Source organism: Paramisgurnus dabryanus, chromosome 22 (genome assembly GCF_030506205.2).
Source record: "Paramisgurnus dabryanus chromosome 22, PD_genome_1.1, whole genome shotgun sequence".
Classification (NCBI taxonomy): Eukaryota; Metazoa; Chordata; class Actinopteri; order Cypriniformes; family Cobitidae; genus Paramisgurnus; species Paramisgurnus dabryanus.
Window position 1 is genome coordinate 25,443,336 of NC_133358.1, and position 12,377 is coordinate 25,455,712.

Below are 12,377 nucleotides of genomic sequence, written 5' to 3' on the forward strand. Positions count from 1 at the left end.
TATTTTATTGTAATAATATTATTTCATATAATTTAATCAAATTTTAGAACTATAAGTCTAAAATAATTAATCATAATAAATGTAACTTATTCATGCCCAAAAACATATAATGAATGATGTTGATGTTGTTATTATTATTGAATATCCAGTAACCCTAAACACAGTGGATTTGTTAATATTATTTCAGCATCAGTACTTGCCCGATCATAAAGAAGTGTTTGGGTGCTAGAACCACATCACAATTTACATGCAAATACCTACAATTCAAATGAGACACACACTAATTGAAAACATTCAACCCTTGCATGTGTTTAACACTGATAATCCAAATAGCTTGTTCATCTGACATATACAATGTCTGAGTCTTGTTTTGTGGTACACGTATGGGTTTTCACCAGGTAGCGATTGATCTGCATCGTAAAAAGACTCGGCAGTGATGAACAGGGGAAATTATGGACACAAACAGGGTCTCATTTTTCCCTGACTCAAGCATAAAGCTCATATCCACACAGGAGATGGAGAGAGAGAGGCTGGAGTGTAGTTCTGACAACTCCTTAATCAGCCCGTTATGACGAGGAGAGTTACACCTTCTCGCTCTATCATCCAGTTTCTCCTGTCATCCCAGTCCGTCCAAAAATAGCTCATTTACAGCTATTAAACAGATGTTGCAAGGCCTCTCAAAAGCGATCCTCTGTAACTTATAGAGACAAAGACTAGAGAGGCATGGCTTGTTCATCAGTTTTTATTTGTCTCTGTTGGTTCGATAGTTTGCTCTGCAATTTGTTTGCCTGCAGCTTGCTCAACAGCTTGTGCCCAAAGGGAGCAGATCTGGCCTTGGTGTCCATTTTTAAATGTACTGATGTCTGCAGGGGGCAACAACCGACTTTGCCATCATTGTTGGGGGAACTTTTAAGCGTTTCAATTGATGGCAGTGATTGGGTTTCATAAGAAGAACATTTTTGGGCACCCATTATAAAAAACTATTTATTTAATGTGACACTGTCAGAAAAAATGGCAAATGGGGCACCACTGGGGCAGTACCTATATAAAAAGCACACTTTTGCAACTAAAGAGTTTATATTAATAACTCAAATGTACAAATCGGAACCAAATGTGTACATATTAGGATGCTTTTAAAGGGTACTGGTATAATTTTTCTGACAGTGTAGATACAATTGAACTTGTGCATGAAAATAGATTATGAATATAAACATGAATGACGTTAAGAAATACAATTTTATAATCTTTATATGTTAAACACTTTAAAGGATTAGTCAATCTTCTTAAAAAAAAAAAAAAAAAAATCCAGATAATTTACTCACCACCATGTCATCCAAAATGTTGAAGTCTTTCTTTGTTCAGTCAAGAAGAAATTATGGGGTTTTTTTACGTTCCAGGATTTTTCTCATTTTAATGGACTTTAATGGACCCCAACACTTAACACTTAACACTTTTTTCAGCGGAGTTTCAAAGGACTATAAATGATCCCAAACGAGGCATAAGGGTCTTATCTAGCGAAACGATTGTCATTTTTGACAAGAAAAATAAAAAAAATGCACTTTTAAACCACAATTTATTATCTAACTCCGGTCCTGTGATGCGCCAGCGCGACCTCACGCAATACGTCATCACTTCAAGAGGTCACAGATGATGTATGCGAAACCCCAGTGTTTACAAGTGTGGAGAAAGAGGACCGTTCCTACGTTTTTGTATGTTGAATGATAATAATTAATATCTTTCTGTCAGTTGATTGTTTAAAATGGTCCGCAAATGTGCGTTTCATATATGTAACACGTGAACTTTCCACGTCATTATGCAATTACGTGAGGTCGCGCTGGCGCGTCACACAGCCGGAGGAAGAAGAGAAGTTGTTGTTTAAAAATGCATATGTTTTATTTTTCTTGTCAAAAATGACAATCACTTCGCTAGATAAGACCCTTATGCCTCGTTTGTGATCTTTAAGAGTCCTTTGAAACTGCAATTTTAAACTGCATTAAAACTGAAATGTGTTGGGGTCCATTAAAGTCCATTAAAATGAGAAAAATCCTGGAATGTTTTCCTCAAAAAACATAATTTCTTCTCGACTGAGCAAAGAAAGACATCAACATTTTGAATGACATGGTTGTGAGTAAATTATTTGGATTTTTTTTTTTTTTTAAGAAATCCTTTAATGTGTGCACCTTGAACTGTACATTATTTATGAACATGAATAAAGTTAATGATTTTATTCTGGAACAATGATGCAAAGTATCATTCTGAATTATTTGTTTTTAATCAAAACTCGTATCAAAAATTGTATCAATATTTTTCACTTATGAATTTCTATTAATAATGATATTAAGTTTTCTACTTGCGCTTTATTTCAATCAATATTTCGCCTGCACTTTGTATTGACTATTTCTGTCTATTTTCAGCGATAGATGAATATATGATATCTCAGGATAGAGCGCTATGTAATCATAGAAGTGTTCATATTTGTGAGGGTGTAGCATGTGTGTGTATGTGTGTATGTCTACTGCTGACCCTCTCTTTCTCAATGCTGCAGCCCGGGTGTGTGACAACGAGCTCCTGCGTTGCCAAAACGGCGGCACGTGCGTGAACAACGTCCGTTGTAACTGTCCACAGGATTACACCGGCCTGCTGTGCGAGAAACGCCGCTGCGAGAACGAGCCGGGCGGCTGCGGAGGGCCAGACTCGGGCCAGGCTTCCCTCCGGGCCCCTGCGTTGATACTGCTTTTGCTGCTGTCCGCAATGGGTCCCAAACTCCTCGTGGAGATCTGCTGGATCCTTTGAAAGATCAGCTTCTTCTGTTTAAGCAGAGCACCAGACCCACCGACACTCGGCAAGCCAAGTGGAATGTGCCCAAATATCAAAGCGAAATTTGAGAGGATGACAGGCGAAATACAATAAATAAATACATCAATAAAATATAGTATTTATAAAAAATGGATTAAATATAAAAATCTAAAAGGTTAAAGTGTTATTTATAGAATTTATCTGAGCATATGCTTCATAAAGCAAATAAAAGGAAGTAGAGACACGAACTAAGCCATAGTAGATACTCACTCCCCCAACAGAAAGAGAGCTACGGGGATGGGAGCGGACAGACTCATCCCTTTATCACCACGGCAACGGGAGCTACGTCCAGCCAGCGGCATGTACGAGTCTGCCGTCGCCCCTCACCTGAGTCGTTCTGGGTATCATTGGCTAGACTGCTTTCGGCTGTTTTGACACAGAGCGATGAAAAACTTGGATTGTGTGAACTGGCAAAATATCCTAAAAATAAAGCGAGGAGTAATAATAATCAGAAGGACTCTTGAATCGAAACCTAAGCATTCTTTGCTGTCAGTGCATTGTGGATATAAGGAAATTGATTCAGACTGTCACATTCGGTCCGCTTTCAAACTGAGCTTGTCCCGCCGACACGCCCCCCCCCGCCCCTGAAAAACTTTAGAGTGTCCTTTGTGTCAAAACCCCGCCCCTCTCGACCCTGTGCTTATGTGAATGTATACTGTAAACCTTACTGGTTGAATGATATTTATTTTTAATTTTGGGTTGGTCTGTGTGATGTTAGTCACACTCATGTGCACATCCCCACCCCTTCACCCTCCCAAATATGATTATAACTTACTTAAGAAACCCATCATGTTGAAACGTGATAGACTGTTTGCTGAGGCCACGGTCAAAGATGTATGTTTTCACTCAAACAGATGAAGTGCTTAGACAGTCATCGGTGTATTTAATTTTTGTATTAATACAGAATTATTTTCTTGACAGAGTACAAATAATGTAGAACATATAATTTTTTGTATTATTGCTGAAATGTGTTTAAGGGCAACATTTTAATGTGTTCAATCAAGGTGCGAAACGGAATCAAATTTGGTTATGTTGATCTGAGGTTTAATGCATTTTTTGTTCCCTTTAAGTTTTCCTAAAGTATATTGGCAACGTGCTGGCATCAAAGAATATGAGTTTACGTACAGTATATATACTGTAATATAAACAGCATATATGCGGTATAAAAGTGTAAAAAAAAGAAAACACACCAAAGGACATTCTAAATGTTTCTTGTTGCTTTAACACAGAAGAATTTAAGTGAATAAAACTTTAAAAGGACTGCTGTACTGTTTCGTGTGTGTCTGTTTACTTAAACGAGAAGTTCGTGCCCGCATTGAAAATGCAATAAATAATCGCATGTCTTTATACAACACATGCATATAAATTGCATACTTTGCAGAACAGTGGAAAATTCCTTCAGAATTTTCTGCACAGCATTTATCTTAAAGTCAATACAGTAATGATTTGTTTCAGTGAAACGCATTATCGGATGGGCAGAATTAAATATTAACAGCTATTGATGTCTCTTTGAGAGCCTGTTTTATGGAGTTGGTCTTGCCTGTGAGTAAACGGCCCATAAATCGCGCAGGTCTGTTTAAAATAGAAACTTTTACAGTTGTTTTCACGATTATAGACTGTAGCCTTACAATTACACATAAATGATTCATTTTTTAAGAAGATGCTTGACACATTTGTCTACTGCGACAGTTTATGAGCAAATGGATAGTGATTTATTAATCCATTCAGTTGTGATGTTGTACATTTATTAAAAAAAATATATATTTATTTACGAAGAGTTTGGTTTCAAAACGCACACTGTAAAAAAAACTTTGCTGCCTTAAAATTTTTTGTTAAATCAACAAAGATTTACAAGTCATGTCAACAGAGATGAGTTGTCACAACTTATAAAATATAGTTGAGAAAAGTCAACTTAATTTTATAAGTTATAACAACTCATCTTTAGTTATAACAACTCATCTCTAGTCAATATAAATAATAGTAAGTTGAAATGACTTGTAAATCCGAGTTAATTCAACGAAAAATTTTAAGGCAGCAAAGTATTTTTTACAGGGCAATGTTTTTGTTTTTGTGTGTTTGTTGATCATGAAGTACAAAGTAGATGAGGAAAATGAGGACTCATTGTGTATTAAAAGCGCCGCTATTATTGTTTACAATGTGTGGAATTAGGGGTGTAACGGTACGTGTATTCGAACCGGACCGTTTCGGTTCAGGGCTTTCGGCACGGTGCACACGTGCACCGAAAGGCCGAATGCATTTTGTGTGCGCCTGTGCGGAACATAATAGGTGTGTTTCCGCACGAACATATTAAGCGGCGGAAGTCTCCTCGTTCAGCGCAAGTCTTCTGTCAAACATATAACATAATTAGGCCCGCAGAAAAAAATTTTATTTACTTAGTTGTATATCCGTTTGATTATTGATGTAAACGTTTACGTGTCGTATCTAAAAGCGCATGTTAAACGCGTGTCAACGCGCATCTTTGTTCTTTCAAAAGTGCATGAGAGGTTGCGCGTCTTTCGTTGCTACGCAATCATGAGACGCGCTTTCTGTGACAGCGAGAATAAGGAATACGTGATCAGATTTTTCATCTGCACCTCATGTCAATCATATCATTGTCACAATGCGATCAGCTGGTCGGGACACGGAGGAGCTGTAACCCGGGCTTACTCAGTTGTTACTCAGCTGCGGAGGGGTTCGTTAGTAAAGTCACAGCTTACATTGACAACACAAGCAAAGATTAGGAGAAACATGCAAAAGATCAAAGATGGCTAGGTATGCAACTCACTAATCTCAAAATGAGTGTATAATAAGTATATCATCATGTTGCTTGCTATGCAGTTACACATAGAGCAGTAATATTATTTTTATACAGAGATGGTACATAGCCAATTCAATACTGTGAGTTAAACAATCCAAAATAAATCAAAACAGAACATTTTTGGTGTCAAAAATGTAGGCTAATAGTTCATAAATGTATTCAGGAATTGAATTTGTTAGTTCAAGGTTTTAGTAGAAAAAGTTTAAGAAAAGGTTAAGAAAAGAGTTACCTTCTGTTATAAAATAATGTAAAAAAGAACTTTGCAGTAGTATTTTATTTATTATTTTTCATTTTATATATATTTTATATGTTATATTTTAATAAAAAGTGTTTAAAAAAGTGTAAACAAATTGTAAAAAAAGTTTATAGTAATAAACAACCTGCAGTTTAATGTTTGCATTTTCCCCTTACTGAACCGAAAATGAACCGAACCGTGGCTTCAAAACCGGGGTTCGCACCGAACCGTGATTTTTGCGTACCGTTACACCCCTATGTGGAATGGTGCGCTGTGATTTGTTAAATGGATGTATTGCATTCTGCAGAGAATGAGGACTGGCGTTTATCGGGTTTTGGGAAAAAAGATGACAGAATATCATGGTGGATATTGAATGTGGCATAAAATGAAGAATTTACTTTTTAATACTGAGCTGATATTATACTGATTTTGGCGGTAACTCATTGAAAAATAAAATTTCATTTATCATGTTTTGGAACCAAACTCTTCATGTATAAATTTACCTAAACCAAAAAAATTGGGTAATGGTGAGTGATCATATCACTATAATCCAAAAACTGCCCACTTGAAAAAATAAACAGCATCATAACTTTTTAACAATGCTAAAAATCTTGTAAGGTTGTAAATATTTTGATTGAATTATCTGAAATGTTAAATTGTATTTACATGTATGTGTTTGGCAAACACTTTTTATGCAAAGCGACATATGGTACATTACAAGGTACACATTTTTTAATCAGTATGTGTGTTTTTGTATTCGAACCCATGGCCTATTGCACTGCTAACACAATGCTCTACCACTGAGATATATGAACCAGAACCTTTGTACCCCTTACTTTGACCTGTGATATCATAAATCATTTTCTCTCCATGTAATATTATTGTAGGGCTTATTATTGTAGCAGATGTCATGGTGCTGAAGCAGTGGATCAGATCAATCCAATGATTTGCATCTTAACAACAGAGTAATTGTTGGCCCCTAATGTGATATTCATTGCAGCCCCTGATCGTCTCATCTCTGCGTCAGGGCGGAGAAATCTTCATGACCCTGCAGAACGATCATGTTGCCCAGGTTAATAATCTCTTTGGATGTGCTGTCGATAAGGGGTTATAGCTGATATTGCCCTTACAGTCACACTCTCACCCATTTCATTTGTATAAAGGTAAGATGATTTATAGGTTTAAAAAGTTGGTTTTGTTAGTGTTAACTATTATTTATGCAATTTTCCTTTTCCATTGTGTTTTGTTTTGTTTTTAATTATGGCAGTCAGAGCAGGGTCATCATAACTTCACCTACAGTTATTTAAAAGTAAATATAATATTCATTTATGCAGTTTTATTACTTAATTAAGTTAAAATTTTATTTTTAGCACTTTTCACATTTGTGACATTGTCTGTGAAATTCATACTCTAATTATGAGATGAGGAGCATCAAAGTTTGATCATTGATTTCACATTAATTTGATTAATGACCTTACTCAGTCAATAAAGATATCAAGGTTATTTGTTTCTTTACATTATGATTTTATAAACACACTGTAGTTGCTATAAATTATAAAAATTAAGTAAATTTAGCTCAAAGTATTTCAACTTTTTTTTTTATAACTTATCACTACACTGTAAAAAAACAACTTTTGCAAGTCAATTTAATCTACTATTTTATGTTTTGACCTGTGACAAGTTGACATAACTTGTGAAAACAAGTTCAAATGGTTGGATTTAATTTTTTAAGTTAAAGTAAAATAAAAATATATGTTGATTTTATAAAAATGCTGCATTTTTTACAGTATAGTCAAGAAGGTTAAAATAAGTTGAAGTTTAAATAAATTGTAATTTCAAGTTGATTAAACTTAAAAATGTAAGTGCAACAAGAAATTTTTACAGTGCAGCAAATACATTTTTTACATGTGTCATAGACTGGGTCACATATTAGTTCAAGTACATGGTATTATTGTGATTTTATTTTAACACAAATAATGTACATTAGTGATAAAACTGCAAAAAAATTATCAGTTTTTCGGATCATTATTCACCATGCAGTTTATATGTGTATGAAGATTTCCGTAAGATCCATATTAGCCATAACTGCATACGTAATTTACACTTAAATGCAAAACTTTTTAAGTGAGTGCCTATTTTCATATTTGTACATTTAAAACTTAATTTGTTGTATTGCAGGACTATCAAATAAAATGCAACACCTGTATGCATTTTTGTACATAAAATATTGATGTTGGACAACAGTTATTTCTGTACTACCCAACAATGGCATACATGTAGTCCTGTCTTCCCCTATTTTAGATTCCTGACCAGCTAACCGGTAGAGTTCAAGACATCACCCCATGTACATTTGTACCGTATGGTTCAGTGCTGCAAGTTTCTAGTTATCCAGACAGACATAAGCAACACTGACAAAGAGAATAAACAATCCAGAGAATCCATATACTTGGTAAATTCAGTCTGTTCAACAAACCCTGTGAACCCAGCCAACAAACCGCCTCAGCCAAAATCAGCTACAGAGTTTCCATTCTTCACTTCTGCTTACATTACTGATGGTTTTCTAAAGGGATCCCTGCCAGTCTGTGTTTTTATTTCTGCATATTTAATTACATGTCTATCTGTTGTTCCATTTTAAAGCAATGTGTCAACAGATGTCCTTCTATCAATCTTTCATCTTTTCCATTTGTTACTTTTCAGCTTCAGTAAACCTGTTATTTTAATTCAGTTTTTGTTTCTGTTAATGAAAATGTTATAGGAAGTATTAATTTAACCTTAATCGAAATCCTTGTTGATTTGTGTTTTTCTTCTCCAGGTAAATAATAAAAAATGCAATAATTATTTGTCTTATATTGTGGTCTGATATGTTTTGAAATAACTGTACTTCACGTGGAAAGATTCAGACAATCTTTTTGCTAACTAGTGAAGATAATATTCCTTGAATGACTTCTTTGAAGTCCTAGTGTCATGCAATGTCAACATCAAAATGAAAAGAAAACTAAGGTTACCACAGAAAAGAAAAGAAAATCCTGACACCCAAAACAGACGACTGACAGACTTCTGTAAGATCATTATCCACTATACAGAGTCTCTCTTTTCTTCCCTGAACAAAAGCTTTGTATCTAATCCCTTCTCCTGGAAGAGAAATGGTGATGATATTCCCTACACTTCAATGGAAATATCTTAGCAAAAACACTGGAATGTCTTTGCACTACTGTATTAAAAGACAGAAAACAGTAAGGGATGGCAGAATAGGCATAGCACATGAAACACTGAATGTCAGACCATTGTGGAAATGTTAAATATTTTCGCATGGCAAGAAACACTCTAAAAACAGAATGGGGATCTGTTGCAACAAATATATTATATTTGTTGCAACAGATCCCCATTCAAATTTTTGAATTTGTTTTTTAAAATCCAGGCTAAAGTTTCATAATCTAAATATGAGATTTGCACCATCAAAGTTTGATTTCAATCATTGATTTCACATTGATTAACATTAAACGTTAACATTTCACATTAAAGATATCAAGGTTTAACAGAATGTCCTTTATGTTATGTAGGATCATTTTATGTAGAAAACAGCAAATCACAAAAAATGACTTTAGTTTTCATAGACTGTGACACAAATATTTTAAATTATAACTAAAATAAAAAATTCCTACCAAGCATACAAATTAAAATAATTTTTTATATTTCTTCTACACACACACAAGGTTGGTGATTCAGTGTAAAAAGTAATATAAGGATTATAGGATTTAAAATTCTAGCCATCTTTTTTTAATTTCAAAAGATACGCTGTAAAAAGTAAAATTTCTATCAACTTTTACTTTCATTGGTAACACCTAAAATGTTTTTAAAAATTCGACTTAAATTTTCTGACTTTAAGTGAACAATTTAAAAGTTGAAAATATATTTTAGGTGTTACCAGTTGAAGTATTTTTTTTTTTCACTTAGAATGAGAAAATGTAAGTTTATAAAACTTAATTTTCTAAGGTGTTACCAATTAAAGTATTTTTTTAAGTGGAGCTGGAGCCTCATTTATAAAATGCTGCATAGAAACCATCCTATATTTGATCTCACGATCAGTTTTCAAAAAATGCGCAAAATCATAAAACAAGTGTACAGACAGAAAACGCGCGTACCCCTTTCCTTCAGATGTGAAATCTATAAATCAAAATGATCTTGAACTTGAGCGCAGCCAAGCAGTTTCATATGTTCCCCTTAAACGATGCCCAATTAATGTCATTGATGTATAAAAGAGCGCCTGTCAATGTTCAAATCCTTTTCGAGCAGCAAGAATGACTTAAATTTCATGACTTAAATCAAAAGTGTGTACGCCTGCTCAGACCCTGACGTGGTGCCAAGCACTTTTTTCACGTCAAAACAAGTTTTTATAAATATGGACTTTGCCGTGGATTTTTTTGTACGCACACTTGACAATCTACGGATCCCCTAAGGGGACATGGAGCTAAATTAAATAAAGTTTAGTTTCATGTGCTCACGCGAAACTTTCATGTGCTCACGTGAAACCTTCATGTGCAGATTTTTTTTAAAGTTTAGTTTCGCATGCTCACGTGAAGCTATCGCACGACCTTGTGAAACTATCGCGTGCTCGCGTGAAACTATCGCGCACTTGAAAGCGAAAGTTTCACGTGCGCACGCGATAGTTTCATGCGAGCACGCAAAAATAAACTTAAAAAAAAATTCTGCACATGAAGGTTTTGCGTGAGCACATGAAACTAAACTTGAGGTTTTTTTTACTCCAATGTCACCTTAGGGGCTTGGTAACAATCAAATCTGCGTATGCACGCTTTATAAATGAGGCCCCAGCTTTCACTTTTTACAACAATTTTAGGAGGATTTAGTGTTACATTTAGGTTCACAAAGTGACTGATTGTTTCAATGTCGGATACATGAGCTTATTTTCCAACCCAGTATCACGAAATTACGTACCTATAGTCACGTAAATTTGTGATCCTTTTCCGTGACACTGTCATGTTTTTCCGCATTTTTCCGTGACCATATCACGTATTTCTGTTTATGTGTCATTATCACGTATTGATTACTCAAATGTTTTGTCATTTTCTTACCATTGTTGCTTCAGAAAATCAGAAAATATACAAAATATCTGAAAAAAATAGAATAAACCAATACTTAAAGTGAGATCCTTACGCAAACACCAATTCTAACCGAAACGACAATGGTTTGAAAATAGGACAAAACATTTGAGTAACCAATACGTGATAATGACACATAAACAGAAATACGTGATACGGTCACGTAAACACGCGGAAAAACGTGACAGTGTCATGGAAAAGAATCACAAATTTACGTGACTATAAGTACGTTATTTCGTAATAAAGAGTTTCATTTTCAAGTTACCATAAACCTTTTTGGTTACAAATGTTATTGTAAGAATTTTCTGGTGCATTTGTCACTCAAGATAAACTTGCTTTGTAACAAAAATTCATTGATGTGAAGGACAATAACAAGACAAAATTAGCTGTGTGCAACTGGTCACATGACTTCTTAATGTTAGCCGTTTATCCCCATTCATGCCTGAAGTATTCACTTCATTGGTGTGTACGTCATTTGTCAAAAGTGCTTAAACTGTGCCTCAGTTAGAAAGAACAACTGCAGGTGAGATTTTAAAATGCTGCACATTTCGTAGCCTTAATGATCTTATACAGCCTATAGCCTCGTAGATTACTCAACGCAAGTTCATTACGCCACAAGCTTCATGTGACAAACACATACAAATAAAACTAAAAAATCGCGGGCACTGACTTGTGCCTGGGGCAGAGGCAGGTGTATGACTGTAGATTATTCTTGCCGCTTTCCAAGTTAGTTTCTCACACCTCTCCAGAATACAAAACTCGGTCACAGACATTCAAAATATACAAGAACCATATTGCCGTCTCGCTCTCTCTAAGAGGTACACACACACACACAGATCGGCAGCACTGCTAGCATATTTTCTCTGGCAGTGGGGAAATAGACTTCTTTTGCAGCATGGCCAAGATAAACTAAAGATGTAATGCATTATTTAGACCTACGGCATGCTCTTTCCACCAGTAGATAAGCAAAAGGTGTGAATACCAGACACTGTGGATGTAATTTCAATGGTACACACACACACAAAATCTTATGGTTTTGAATAACAATGTGGTTTTATGCAATGAGCTTGGGGTTTGAATGGTACATAGGGTTTACAAAGAGAAGTGAGCACTTTGTCCAATAAGAAACCACTCTGATGCCCTTTCTGCGAGTTTATAGTGATGAAATGAGCCTTGAATTTCGCGATTAAGTGCATTCATAAACCTAAAGTGATTGTCTTAGGAGCTGTACATCAAATTTTAAAAGGTCCTGTGTTGTGAAAGCACAAATCCTCGGTTTAAATCTGATGAGGTCATCGGAGATCAGAGTCTCAAGTCCTTCTGATGTTTCATTCCTCTGATCATCCGTCCC

General features: G+C 35.2%; 2 protein-coding genes across 7 annotated transcripts in view; one reads left to right on the forward strand and one right to left on the reverse strand.

Moving 5' to 3' along the window:
- Positions 1–4,878, forward strand: part of ntng1a (netrin g1a) — a 118,586-nt gene extending 113,708 nt beyond the window's left edge. For all 6 annotated transcript variants that reach the window (XM_065258493.2, XM_065258498.2, XM_065258492.2 and 3 more), the window contains one exon: positions 2,546–4,878. In XM_065258493.2, coding sequence (XP_065114565.1) covers positions 2,546–2,793 — 248 coding nt within the window. In that variant the 3' untranslated portion in view covers positions 2,794–4,878. The remainder of the gene's footprint in view (positions 1–2,545) is intronic.
- The window catches only part of LOC135740278 (guanine nucleotide exchange factor VAV3), a 121,059-nt gene that overhangs the window by 7,210 nt on the left and 101,472 nt on the right, over positions 1–12,377 (reverse strand). The window lies entirely within an intron of this gene.